This window comes from Beta vulgaris, chromosome 4 (assembly GCF_026745355.1).
Source record: "Beta vulgaris subsp. vulgaris cultivar EL10 chromosome 4, EL10.2, whole genome shotgun sequence".
In the NCBI taxonomy this organism is placed as follows: domain Eukaryota; kingdom Viridiplantae; phylum Streptophyta; class Magnoliopsida; order Caryophyllales; family Amaranthaceae; genus Beta; species Beta vulgaris.
The window spans coordinates 60,386,177-60,399,436 of NC_079205.1; the positions used below are offsets into that span (position 1 = coordinate 60,386,177).

A 13,260-nucleotide genomic window follows, 5' to 3' on the forward strand; every position below is an offset into this window, starting at 1 on the left:
TTGGGGTAGTTCTAGTGGAGCTTTTGACAGGGTCAAAGGCTATTCGTCGTTCTGACTCTGTTAATGGACAGAGCCTAGTTTTGTGGTTTCTGTCAGCTTTGGAAAATTTGAACTTGTATGATATATTGGCTGCTCGAGTTGCAAAAGAGGGTAAGAAAGAAACCATCCTTGCCACTGCCAATCTTGCGAAGCAGTGTTTGAACATGGATGGGAGACAAAGGCCAACGATGAGAGAAGTCGCGTTACAGTTGGAGATGATCAGTAAACTGGAAGATGTGCCTGTTTCACTTCAAAAGACTCTGTCAGAGATCGATGTGCAGAAATTCGAAGATTTTGAAGTGAGTACAAGTGATAATGTATTGCCTTCACGCACATCTTACACAGAAGAAGATTGTTCTTTACCTTTAACTAAATCTTTCACTACTATATTTTCTGTACTAAGATCAAAAGGTGCTAACAGCTTCAAATAGTTTTGTTGTGAACTTTGATATCATGACTTAGAATTTTCAGTACTTTTTTCTTCTTTCCACTTACTAGTTTCCATTAAGATATACATCTAGGCTTTGTTAGTCGGCAGCCGAATGTGCTAATGCTTGGTTTAGGTGTGGTGTAAGAGTAATTTGCTTTGCTGTATTGATCTTGTATTATCAATGTCAAATTATAAGAACTTTGATGGTGAATAATTTTTCTTTTTTCTTATTCGAGGAGGAAACATTACAAATATAATCTATGTTGCTCGGATTAGGATACCCATGTCCGACACGGGTACGCGTCCAAGTGTTCGACTTGATTATTTGTTTTGAAACTTTTCAATTTTTTGGCCCAAAACGAAGCGTCCAAGTGTTCATCCATGTTCAAATGTCGAGGATCCGACAATGTGATTGTGTCATGTATGCTCTCAATTTGGTTGAAAATCGATGGTTAAACTGCAAACTGTTGCTCAACTGAACTGAAGAAACTGAACTATAAGCCCTTGTACTTCATTTCGTTTTGTTTAATCTTTAGCTTCAATATACTCCATATTCTAACAATCTTTTTCGCGTTAATTATAGGACAACAAAAGCTTCATCTTCTTCTTATTCTCTTCTTCCATGGCTGCATTACTCTACACTAGCCTAGTAGCATGGCGATTGCAGGTTTTCTTGCTCTTTTTTTGTTTTGCACTTTATTCCCTAAAAGGGTAACTATGCTACAATAACTTTTTGGCCATTTTGTGCTGGATATGGATTGCTTAAAACTCAAACGTCGCTGAGGGTTTGGTGAAGTTGAAATCAACTGTACTTTTCGATTTTTTTTCCTTTCTTCTTCATTTTCTGCCTTTTTTTTTTTCCTGTTTATTAGGTTTTTTTTTTCCTCTCTTCCATCTGGGTCTTAGTTCTTATTCAACTAACATGAAGGTACTTCTTCTTAATTTTGGATTTTTTTTCTTACCAATTTTATTGAATTCTTTGGGATTTCAAGGGTTTTCTTTTTGGGGGGTTTTTTCTACTCTCTTTTATGAATGCGAGTATAATAATATTACTGGGTGTCTTTGTTTTTTTTGTAAATGTGTAATGTGTAAGTCTTTAGACGATGATTCCATTTAGAAATTTCCATCAATTTGGATAATTGAATTCTTTGGGTATTTCATGGGTTTTATTTTTAGGGAATTTTCTACTCTGTTTTATGAAATTCGAGTATAATGTTACTGGGTGTTTTTTGTTTTGCGTAAATGTGTAATGTGTATTTCTTTAGACTGTGATCTCACTTAGAAAAGAAAGTTTCATCAATTTGGATTATTGGCTACATTGATTTTGTAAATTTTCACCAGAAAGAACAAATTAAACTCGAAGTTACCATAATTCATCTATCCAAATTCATAACCCTCAGCATGTTGGTTGACATGCTCTCTAAAGATAGGAGTATTGATGAAGTACAAGCTATTCTATAATTCATGATTGAGAGAGACGAGGCTCCAGATGTGATTATTTACAAATATGCATTACTGGAAGGTTGTTTCTGTGGCCAGACCGCAGATGGAAGATGCAAAAATGCTACTTGATCTCGTGGTCCAAAATGGTTGTGATCCTGATCTTATACTAAGTTTCGAAATCATGATCAAGCGGTATTGCAAAACTACAAACATACAACTATTATTGATGGACTGTGCAAAGCCAATAGACTCCCCTTTACGAGCCAGCTCTTCATGGAGATGTGAGCTCCTGGAGTTGCTCCAACTGTCGTGGGACGACTCGTGTATAGTCTTCTCCCTAATGTTTTATTCTTGATGTTTGGTAAGTGAGTAACTTAAATGAATTTTACCTCCTAGTCTCTGCCAAGTTAAGAGACACACTAAAGTGTTGGTTGTTATTATTGTTGTCTTGTTGTAGTGGTAGGCTGTAGTTTATGGCATTTGACATTGTTACTTCTATGATTTCAGGTACCCAAGAAGGAGGCTTTGTCGATCACTTGAAAACCCTTTATATGAAGTTATGAACTTCTGAACTCATTATCAGCAACAGTAGTAAAACGAACTCTTTAAACTGAATTTTCCTATAATTCTCTATTTGTAAGCTGAAACTCTTCAGGTTTTATAGTAAGGAAAACATGAAAAGAATAGAAATGCATTGTCCTTACTATACGTTTGAACGCTCGGAGCAAACAAGCAAAACAGACAGTTATCACTCCGTTTCTGATATTATATTAGTTAGATGATTGATCTGATTTGTAATATTCTTTATTCATGCTTCCTGTAGTGTAAATTAGTTTACTCAAATCTGACAGAGAAATATGTGAATGTGAGGAGTATATGGAAACTATATGAACATAATGAGCAACATACTAGTTCTTTTGGAGGAAGATAAACTAGTAGTCTAATATTATTATTTTTGACAATTGGCTAACTGAAAGTTATGTTGGACCACAGTAATTTTTGTTTAGTGGCTGTTAATAATTCAGCAGCTACTAATCATACTTACATTTGCCTTTGGTTTTGTATTTACAGAAAGCAAACGAGAAGAGAAGTATGCCATTGGACTATGACCTAGTGCAGATTGGCTTGATGAAGACTAAAGATATATATTTCATGTTAGTGCTCTAGTGACCTTTAATTATAAAAATTATCTTTGTTTCCCCGTTAACTAATTAATACTAACATAATCATGTTGCATTTCCCACCCATAATCCATGTTATTTGGAACTATCACAGTTAATATTCTTTGGATTTGGATATGGACTAACATTTAAGTGGCTAATTATAATAGTCTTGGTTGTATTTATTTATTGACTTTTAGGGTGTTTTGGACTAAAAATTTATTGTTATTGATCTACTTGTTAGGGTAAGGCCGCGTAATTTGACCCTCCTATCCACCTTGGGCAGGAGTATCTTTGTAAATTAATTGGGTAATGCTGATGCTGATGTTTATGCCAACGTGTTTTTACCACTTACAGTGTATTGTATGCAAAAGATTGTTGGGTGACATGAATATATAGGGTTAAAAATTGTTCATGACATGGTCACAGCAAAGGCAATAGATATGCTTCTTTTACAGATAATTTTCCTTTTTCTGACATGGCTTCTGCTTGCTTTTCCATGTCTAGTACAAGCCTCATTCTCACAGTCACAACCAGCCACCATGCTCACTGCTGCCAATACTACACTGCCTGGATGCCCACGTAAGTGTGGAAATGTGACAATCCCCTACCCTTTTGGCATTGGGAGAGGCTGCTCCTTGGGGGATAACTTTGTTATTGTCTGTGACGTGCAAAAGAATTTCTCTTTACCTAGATTTCCTGGTAGACAGATTCTTGATATATCTGAGACCCAGTTGACAGTAACAGCTCGTCCTGCTGCTTCTTCTTGCGACTCTGTAGAAAGAGGATCAGGTGAAGACAACACTTGGCGTACGGTTGATCTGACAGCCCTGCCTTATTCAGTGTCATCCACCTCCAACAAGTTTGTGGTCACTGGTTGCCATCACTATGGATTGATCGAGGCACAAACAATGACTGGCCGGGAAGTTGTTAGCTGTGTTGCCTTGTGTACCAGAGAAGAGGATATAAATGATAAGATGTGCTCTGGCATTGGTTGTTGCGAAGCTTCTATTCCAAAGGGCTTACGTGCCTGGAATAGTAGCCTAGAAAAGATATATTACAATACAACTGTTTCATACGGGAATTGCAGCTATGCCTTCATAGTTAAAAAATCAAGTGTCAGAATTCGGGGATTTCAGGATGCTGGGCTTCTGAAAAGTGTGCCTTTAGTGCTTGACTGGTTTATTCCCAACGAGTTCTGTAAGGATGCTCAGAGGAACTCAACTACATATGTGTGTCAACAGTATACAACTTGCATTGATCTTGATCAGGTTCTGAGTGTTGTAGGATATCGATGTAAATGTCTTCATGGGTATGAGGGCAATCCTTATCTTAGCCCAGGTTGCACAGGTTAGTATGTTGATCACCCTCTTCAATTACATGTAATTGTTTTCTTTTGGCAGCTTACAATTCAAGATCATATACTGTAGACCCATATAACTATTTGTATCTCATTTCCCAGAAATTGATGAGTGTGCAAAGGCAAATAATCCTTGTTCCAGCACTTGTCTCAACACTCCAGGTAGCTATAAATGTCACTGTTCAACTGGCTATTATGGTGATGGCAGGAAAGATGGAACTGGTTGTCATTCTAAGAGCTTGAAATTGGTCTACAGTCTTGGTAATGTTATTTCTAAAGCAGTAACTATTGTTAAGATAGATCATATATGAAACAGAGTTAACTGAGGTTGTTATGTATATTAGTCCTTAACCTAGAATGAGAAACTTGGTTACTTTGCTGAAACATTAGTTTGGAATGAAAATAAAAGAATCCCTTGCTGTAAAGATCTTTTTTCCTGAACAAGTTAAAATTTCGGTCTTCTGTTCCATTTCAACCAACTAAACTAATTAAGCGTTAGGGTGGGTGAACGACCATTTTGCTATTTGCTATGTTTTCTTGAGCATAATGAATCTGTAATCTGTGCTTTACAGGACTTGGCTTGGGGTTGGGATCTATGCTTCTCTTTCCCAGTGGGTTTTGGCTTTTCATTGTAGCTCAAAGAAGAAGGAAGATAATGGAAAAGGCTAAAAACTTTAAGCAAAATGGTGGTTTTTTACTGCGACAACAAATGTCATCCAAGGACGGTATGATAGAAAAAACAAGGATTTTTACTGCTGATGAGCTAGAGAAAGCTACTGATAATTTTAATAATGACAGAGTTCTGGGTCAGGGAGGTCAAGGTACAGTTTATAAAGGTATGTTGAGTGATGGAAATATTGTTGCCATAAAAAAATCCAAAATAGAAGGACAGAGCCAGTTGGGTCAATTTATAAATGAGGTGGTCATTTTATCACAAATTAACCATAGAAATATTGTCAAGCTATTAGGATGTTGTTTGGAGACACAAGTTCCTCTGCTAGTCTATGAATTTGTACTAAACGGGACTCTTTCTAAATGTATCCATGATCCTAGTGAAGATTTCCCGGTTACATGGGAAATGCGCTTACAAATTGCTATAGAAGTAGCCGGAGCTCTTTCTTACTTGCACTCTGCATCCTCAAAGCCCATATTCCATAGAGATGTTAAATCCACTAATATACTTCTTGACGCGAAATATAGAGCTAAACTATCAGATTTTGGAACATCAAGGTCTATTGCCACTGATAAAACACATTTAACCACTTGTGTTCAAGGTACATTTGGTTATCTGGATCCTGAATACTTCCGATCACACCAATTCACTGATAAGAGTGATGTTTACAGCTTTGGGGTAGTTTTAGTGGAGCTTTTGACAGGGTCAAAGGCTATTCGTCGTTCTGACTCTGTTAATGGTCAGAGCCTAGTGTTGTGGTTTCTGTCAGCTTTGGAAAATTTGGAATTGCATGATATATTGGCTGCTCGAGTTGCAAAAGAGGGTAAGAAAGAAACCATCCTTGCCACTGCCAATCTTGCTAAGCAGTGTTTGAACATGGATGGGAGACAAAGGCCAACAATGAGAGAAGTCGCGATACAGTTGGAGGTGATCAGTAAACTGGAAGATGTGCCTGTTTCACTTGAAAAGACACTGTCAGAGATCGATGTGCAGAAATTCGAAGATTTTGAAGTGAATACAAGTGATAATGTATTGCCTTCACACACATCTTACACAGAAGAAGATTGTTCTTTACCTTTAACTGAATCTTTCACTACTATATTTTCTGCACTAAGATCAAAAGGTGCTAACAGCCTCAAATAGTTTTGTTGTGAACTTTGATATCATGACTTAGAATTTTCAGTACTTTTTTCTTCTTTCCACTTACTAGTTTCCATTAAGATATACATCTAGGCTTTGTTATTCGGCAGCCGAATGTGCTAAGGCTTGGTTTAGGTGTGGTGTAAGAGTAATTTGCTTTGCTGTATTGATCTTGTATTATCAATGTCAAATTATAAGAACTTGGATGGTGAATTATTTTTCTTTTTTGTTATTCGAGGAGGAAATATTACAAATATAATCTATGTTGCTCGGATTAGGATACCCATGTCCGACATGGGTACGTGTCCAAGTGTCCGACTTGATTATTTGTTTGAAACTTTTCATTTTTTTGGCCCAAAACGAAGCGTCAAGTGTTTCATCCATGTTCAAATGTCGAGGATCCAACACGGATGCTTGAGGTGAAATGAATAACCAGAATAATATAGAATATAATAAAACTGTTTCTAACTGAACTGAATCAAACTGAATAAAATTGTTATTAACTAAACTGCATAAAACTGTTTTAAACTAAATCGAATCAAACTGAATAAAACAGTTTTGAAATATATAGAAAACAATTGTCTCAAATACTCAAACTCAACTATTTCAAAATGTAACACCTCATTTCGTATTTTTTAATTTACCTAAATTATTGGCGTAAAATGACATGACACCTTAATAGCTAGACAAAGAAAAAAATGTAATTTCAATTTTACATTACTATTTGCATTAAAAAGTTGAATTCTCAATAATCAAAATTTAAGACCTTTGTGTATTTTAATAAAGAGAAATACTTACATGGTTGTATCACTTGTATGGGCTATGGAATATGATTATTTATTTGTTTTAATTCTTCAAATATAATTAATGAAATCCATCATTGTTAATAAAAATTTTCTTTCTACCTTAACTCACCCCACATTGATTGCTGGTTATCTTATTTTTGATTTTTCAAATATAATTCATGACATTGATTGCTGGTTATTTATTTTTAAACACTTCCACTCGATGTTACTTTTACTATTTTGATTACTTGCAATAGCAAATTATTTGTCAAAGCCCTTTAATAATTTAGGAATGTTTGATGTACTATTATAAAACAAATATAGAATCAAAGAATAAAAAAAACTATACTAAAATCTCATGGATCAAATGTAAAAAATCAAAACCAAATTTTTATTTATATCACAATGTAATTACAACTAAGCAACAAACATAAAAACAAAAAACCTAACAAATGTTCCACTTCTATTTACAATATATTAAAACCCTAATATCCTAAAATTCATATCTGCCACCACATTGCACCCTATAATACAAAAAAATAAGTTAGCATGGATAACATATGGAAAAAAAAGGATGAAAAATTTTATGTAATAACTCACCAAAATATAACCATACCAAATGTTATGTTTTGAAAAAGATAAGTTTAGATTTGGGCTCTCAGAGTATTATCATCATCGAGCACATGACCCCAAAACACTTACCCAAATTGTCAACTAAAATTATTTGAATCCAACAAGATACTATGGGCATCACCACACTAAAATAGTCCAAAAAGAGACGACGTGTACTCTAGTGAGAGTTCCCAACATAGCAACTTGGGTTTCAATCATTTTAATAAACAAAATAGGACAAGTTTTGAGACCTTATTTCGATATTAAAACCCTAATATCCTAAAATTCATATCTGCCACCACATTGCACCCTACAATACAAAAAAATAAGTTAGCATGGATAACATATGGAAAAAAAAGGACGAAAATTTTTATGTAATAACTCACCAAAATATGACCATACCAAATGTTATGTTTTGAAAAAGATAAGTCTAGATTTGGGCTCTCAGAGTATTATCATCATCGAGCACATGGCCCCAAAACACTTATCCAAATTGTCAACTAAAATTATTTGAATCCAACAAGATACTATGGGCATCACCACACTAAAGTAGTCCAAAACGAGACAACGTGTACTCTAGTGAGAGTTCCCAACATAGCAACTTGGGTTTCAATCATTTTAATAAACAAAATGGGACAAGTTTTGAGACCTTATTTCGAAACGGGACATTTAGCAAGCTCAAGAGCAACCAGCATTTAACATGCTCAAAAAAGTAGATCTTTCTGATTTGCTCTCGGAAAATTTTCGTCATCGAACACTTGGCCTCATTCCAAAACAGGGTAAATATCAAGCTCAACAGAATCCAACCAGCAACATTATCAAGGTCAACAAAATCAACCAGCAACTGTATCAAGCTCAACAGAATCCAACCAACAACATTATCAAGGTCAACAAAATCAACCAGCAACCGTATCAAGCTCAACAGAATCCAACCAACTTAATTTTTTAAGTTGAAGAGAACGCACCTTCATTTGATTTAATAAACAGGTAAGACAAACACTTAAATATGCAACATTTTCACTGTGAAGATCAAAGTTCACTTAAATATGCAACATTTTTGGATTTCACACTATATAAGTCCTTGTACTTCATTTCGTTTGTTTAATCTTTAGCTTCCTTCTTAATCAAAATATTCTAACAACCTTTTTCGCGTTAATTATAACACAACAAAAGCTTCATCTTCTTCTTATTCTCTTTCAAACCTTCATTCTCTTCTTCCATGGCTGCATTACTCTATACTAGCCTAATAGCATGGCAATTGCAGGTTTTCTTGCTCTTTGTTTGTATTGCACTTTTTTCTCTAAGGGTAACCTGTACTACAATAACTTTTTGGCCATTTAGTGCTGGATTGCTTAAAACTCAAACGTCGTTGAGGGTGTTGGTGAAGTTGAAATCAACTGTGCTTTTCGATTTCTATTTCCTTTCTTCTTCATTTTCTGCCTTTTTTTTCCTGTTTATTGGGTTTTTTTTCCTTTCTTCCATCTGGGTCTTAGTTCTTATTCAACTAACATGAAGGTACTTCTTCTTAATCTTGAATTTCCTTTTTTGTACCAATTTTATTGAATTCTTTGGGATTTTTCTACTCTGTTTTATGCATGCGAGTATAATAATTAATATTACTGGGTGTTTTTGTTTTTTGTAAATGTGTAATGTGTATTTCTTTAGACTGTGATTTCATTTAGAAAAGAAAGTTTCATCAATTTGTATCATTGGGTACATTGATTTTGTAAATATTCACAAGAAAGAACAAATTAAACCCAAATTTACCATAATTCATGTATCCAAATTCATAACATCATGAATTCATTTGTCCTTGCAAGTTTGAAGTGCTAATGAAGTTCTTTGTGGGTGTGTGTGTAGATGAGTATGTTGTTTGCTATGGTTGCAAGAGTTCGTTTCAAAGAAGATGTGAACAGGTAATTTTGGTGTCTGTTGTTTCCTACTTCTGTAAAGTTAACTTATGCATATGACTCATAGTTTTTGAAGTGTTTTTGATTGTTAAAATCTTCTTGTCCCAAAGTTACATTTTATGTTAAACTATAGTATAAGTTTTGGTTCTTCATATTTTTGCTTTTTCCTGTCAACTTGTGTCTTTATATAAATACAACAGACAGTCAGACACAATAGTAGCTAAGTAGTCTAGCTAAACTACATTACTACGTTCATAAAGATTTGGAAATTTTTTGTGTGAATGACTAATTTTCAAGATATTGTTGAAATTTATTTGCTGCTCATTAAAACTTAGTTTGGTAATCTGTCTTAGAGAAGGAGCCTGTGGCTATGTTTGGATTTTGGCCTACATTGTCTGATGTTACTATGATAAAACTATTATGTTCAAGATATTGTTGAAATTTGTTTGGTGCTCACTAAAGCTTAGTTTGGTGCTCTGTCTTAGAGAAGGAGCCAGTGACTATATTTCGAATTTCGCCTACATTGTCTGATGTTAATATGATAAAGCTATTTGTATCCGAGGCTTTTGTGTCTTTCATGATGGTGAAATGTTTGTTTGTTGACCTATAGCTTTGGTTGTTCTTACCTTGTTTTTCTTCTTTACACCCCTAAACTTTTCCTAGCTAAACAACACCTCAAAAAGAGGGTTTTGTTTGCTGATGAATGTAGATTTATACTTCCTCCGTTTCTTTTTACTCGCTACACTTTCCATTATGGGAACGGAGGAAGTATGTTAGGATGCTAATGAAAATATGGTACTGCAATTGTCCTAACTGATTGTATGTCATTTGTGTTTTTAGCTACGGTAGAAGGCCAGTTAGCGACTGCTAAAGAACACGAAGCTGACTACGATCTTTTCACACATCAGATTTGATATTTGGACAAAACCAACTTTTTGCTGTTATTTTTTTGTGAGTTTGAAGGCTGCTAATTCAAACTAGAAGCTCATCATTGGCAACACCACTGCAACTTTGCATCTGAAGAGAAGGCAGTTTTTAGAACATGAAGCTGACTACGACCTTATCATACATCAGATTTGATATTTGGAGATAACCAATTTTTGCTGCTAATTCTTTGTGAGCTTGAAGGCTGCTAACTCAGACTACAATCTCGCCGGCAACACTACCTCAGCATTGCATATGTAGAGAAGGCAGTTTTTTTTAACATGACTACGGTTTCATACATCAGATTTGATATTTGGAGAACACCCATTTTTGCTGCTATTTCTTTGTGAGTTTGAAGGCTTATGTAGAGAAGGCAGTTTCTTTTCTTCTAATATTGCGTCAAAGTAGTACATACAATAACAACACCATAGCTTGAAGAGTTGAAGGTGATAGTAGACAGCTGAAAGATGACATTTTATTTTGCAACTTCTCCACAAGATAGTATCATAGTAGGCAACCTTTTTTCTTCTATTAGGCGTCAAATTAGAAGTAGATATTATAACACCAGGCACTAGCTAATTGTACATCCATACCTTGGAGGTGATCTTATACAGATGACATTTGATTTTGTAACTCCTCCACAATGTAGCATCTTTGCTGCAAGTTTCAAGTGACATTAAATGTGAATTGATTCTCTAACAATTAGTCTCTTTTGAGTTTTTGACAATCTGTGGCCAATTATGGTGTCTTCTTTTGAGTAGAGGCATCATAATGTATAGTGATTCTTGAAGTAGTGTTTTCTGACTGGCCTGATGTTGTTGGTTATGTTGTGTTTGTGCGTGCGCGCGTGCATTCGTGCTCAAGTGTGGATGAGTGCCAACATTGGTGGGTCGCTTTGGAGGAATTACATGCTCCGCTTAGTCGATATTACTTTCATCCTCTTCTCTTATCTTGCATGTTCTAATCTGATTACTAGTATCCATAGCTGCTGTTTTTTTGGGTACCCCATTGATCATTGCGTATCTTTTGAGTTGTCCATGCTAGCCTTTAGTAAATGTTCCAGATTTCTATGTCTTCAAAGAAATTGAAGTTTGACCCTACGCTCTGCATTACCATATTTTCATCATCTATTCCTATGTAATATGATTCTCTATATAATTCATTCTCTTTCTACCTCATGTTGACTTTAAACACCCCCCACCCTAAAGTGTCCTAGTAAGTAGTATGAAAGTGGTGTTTAGGTTAATTTGAGTTACATTATAATTGATAAAGCTTATTTACAAACATATGGGAACATATTTCAAACATTAGCCTACGGTTTCAAATTATAATATTGTGTATTCTACAATAAAGTTGCACACATTTTAAAACAATGGAAATTCATTAGGTAGCCTCACCATTTGTATTTTCAATATTAATTTTATTAGCCTCCAAGGAAATTCAAGGACAAGGAAAGCATAGCAAAGCTTGATCACGGTTAGGGAATTGCAAGAGAATCCTGAAGACTAGTAGTAAGAAAAGGTCTTGTTTCATTCCTAAGTTTGATGTTATTGGCAAGTTGCGTGTAGGAATAAAGAAGAAATTTGGTTTCATTGAAGACCCTTCCCAAAGCTCAATGAAAAAACTAGCTTCAAGTTCTTGTGTTGCTATCAATAAGTCAGATGTTCATAATGCGTCAAGTCCTTGTCTGAAGTTAGATGTTCTTAGTAAGCCAGATATTAGTAGTGTGTTAAATCCTAGTCTTATGTCGTCTAGTAGTGGGTTTAAGGATGGGCTTGTTAGTCTATGTATTGCGAGTCCTCAAATAACCAAAGTCCACAACCTAGTCATAAAAGCTAGGCAGATGGATTCACTTATAATTTAATGTTTTTATCAATGTATGCTCTTCTTGTCAAAAAAAAAAAAAAAACAACTATAGCCTTTTTTGGAACTAGCAAGCAAACCTCTCCAATTTCTAATTCCTTCTATTTGATTTCCTAATTATCTGCAACTAGTCATCAAATTGTGAAAGTTTCCATCTTCTATACTAGGACACTTTAGGGGGGGTAAGAGTCAACATGAGGTAGGAAGAGAATGAATTATATAGTATCTTAATCTCTATTCCCATAATAAAGAGAATCATATTACATAGGAATAGATGATGAAATTATGGTAATCCAGAAGGTAGGGTCAAACTTCAATTTCTTTGAAGACATAGAAATCTGGAACATTTACTAAAGGCTAGCATAGACAACTCAAGAGATACGCAATGATCAATGGAATACCCAAAAAAAACAGCAGCTATGGATACAAGTAATCAAATTAGAACGTGCAAGATAAGAGAAGAGGGTGCAAGTAATATCGACTAAGTGGAGCATGTAATTCCTCTCCAAAGCGACCCACCAATGTTGGCACTCATCCACACTTGAGCACGCGCACGCACGCACACAACATAACCAAAAACATCAAGCCTCTCAGAAAACACTACTTCAAGAATCACTATACATTATGATGCCTCTACTCAAAAGAAGACACCATAATTGGCCAAGAATTGTCAAAAACTCAAAAGAGACTAATTGTTTGAGGATCAATTCACATTTAATGTCACTTGAAACTTGCAGCAAAGATGCTACATTGTGGAGGAGTTACAAAATCAAATGTCAAATGTCATCTGTATAAGATCACCTCCAAGCTATGTATGTATAATTAGCTAGTGCCTGGTGTAATATCTACTTCTAATTTGACGCCTAATAGAAGAAAAAAGGTTGCCTACTATGATACTATCTTGTGGAGAAGTTGCAAAAT

The 13,260-nt window shown here is 35.0% G+C and overlaps 1 protein-coding gene across 5 annotated transcripts; it reads left to right on the plus strand.

Moving 5' to 3' along the window:
* Nucleotides 1–202: 202 nt before the first annotated feature.
* Nucleotides 203–6,470, plus strand: LOC104890296 (wall-associated receptor kinase-like 1). Of its 5 annotated transcripts, XM_057394498.1 has the most exons (8): nucleotides 323–338; nucleotides 2,009–2,273; nucleotides 2,420–2,468; nucleotides 2,984–3,066; nucleotides 3,580–3,654; nucleotides 3,779–4,422; nucleotides 4,535–4,693; nucleotides 5,005–6,470. In XM_057394498.1, the coding sequence occupies exons 4-8, from the start codon at nucleotides 3,005–3,007 to the stop codon at nucleotides 6,246–6,248; spliced, it is 2,184 nt and encodes a 727-aa protein (XP_057250481.1). In that variant the 5' UTR covers nucleotides 323–338; nucleotides 2,009–2,273; nucleotides 2,420–2,468; nucleotides 2,984–3,004; the 3' UTR covers nucleotides 6,249–6,470. The 5 variants fall into 5 exon arrangements, with proteins under 5 accessions (XP_057250479.1, XP_019104438.3, XP_057250481.1 ...); XM_057394496.1 differs by lacking the exon at nucleotides 2,009–2,273 and having other exon boundaries at nucleotides 203–338; XM_019248893.3 differs by lacking the exon at nucleotides 2,009–2,273 and having other exon boundaries at nucleotides 203–338; nucleotides 3,600–3,654; nucleotides 3,807–4,422.
* The last annotated feature ends 6,790 nt before the right edge of the window (nucleotides 6,471–13,260 follow it).

Bases quoted from the DNA above. Each gene is read 5' to 3' on its own strand.
- LOC104890296 (XM_057394495.1), top strand. From the start codon at position 3,492: ATGGTCACAGCAAAGGCAATAGATATGCTTCTTTTACAGATAATTTTC. The intron at 4,423-4,534 runs GTTAGTATGTTG...CTCATTTCCCAG, and splicing joins TCTTAGCCCAGGTTGCACAG to AAATTGATGAGTGTGCAAAG. The intron at 4,694-5,004 runs GTAATGTTATTT...TGTGCTTTACAG, and splicing joins GAAATTGGTCTACAGTCTTG to GACTTGGCTTGGGGTTGGGA.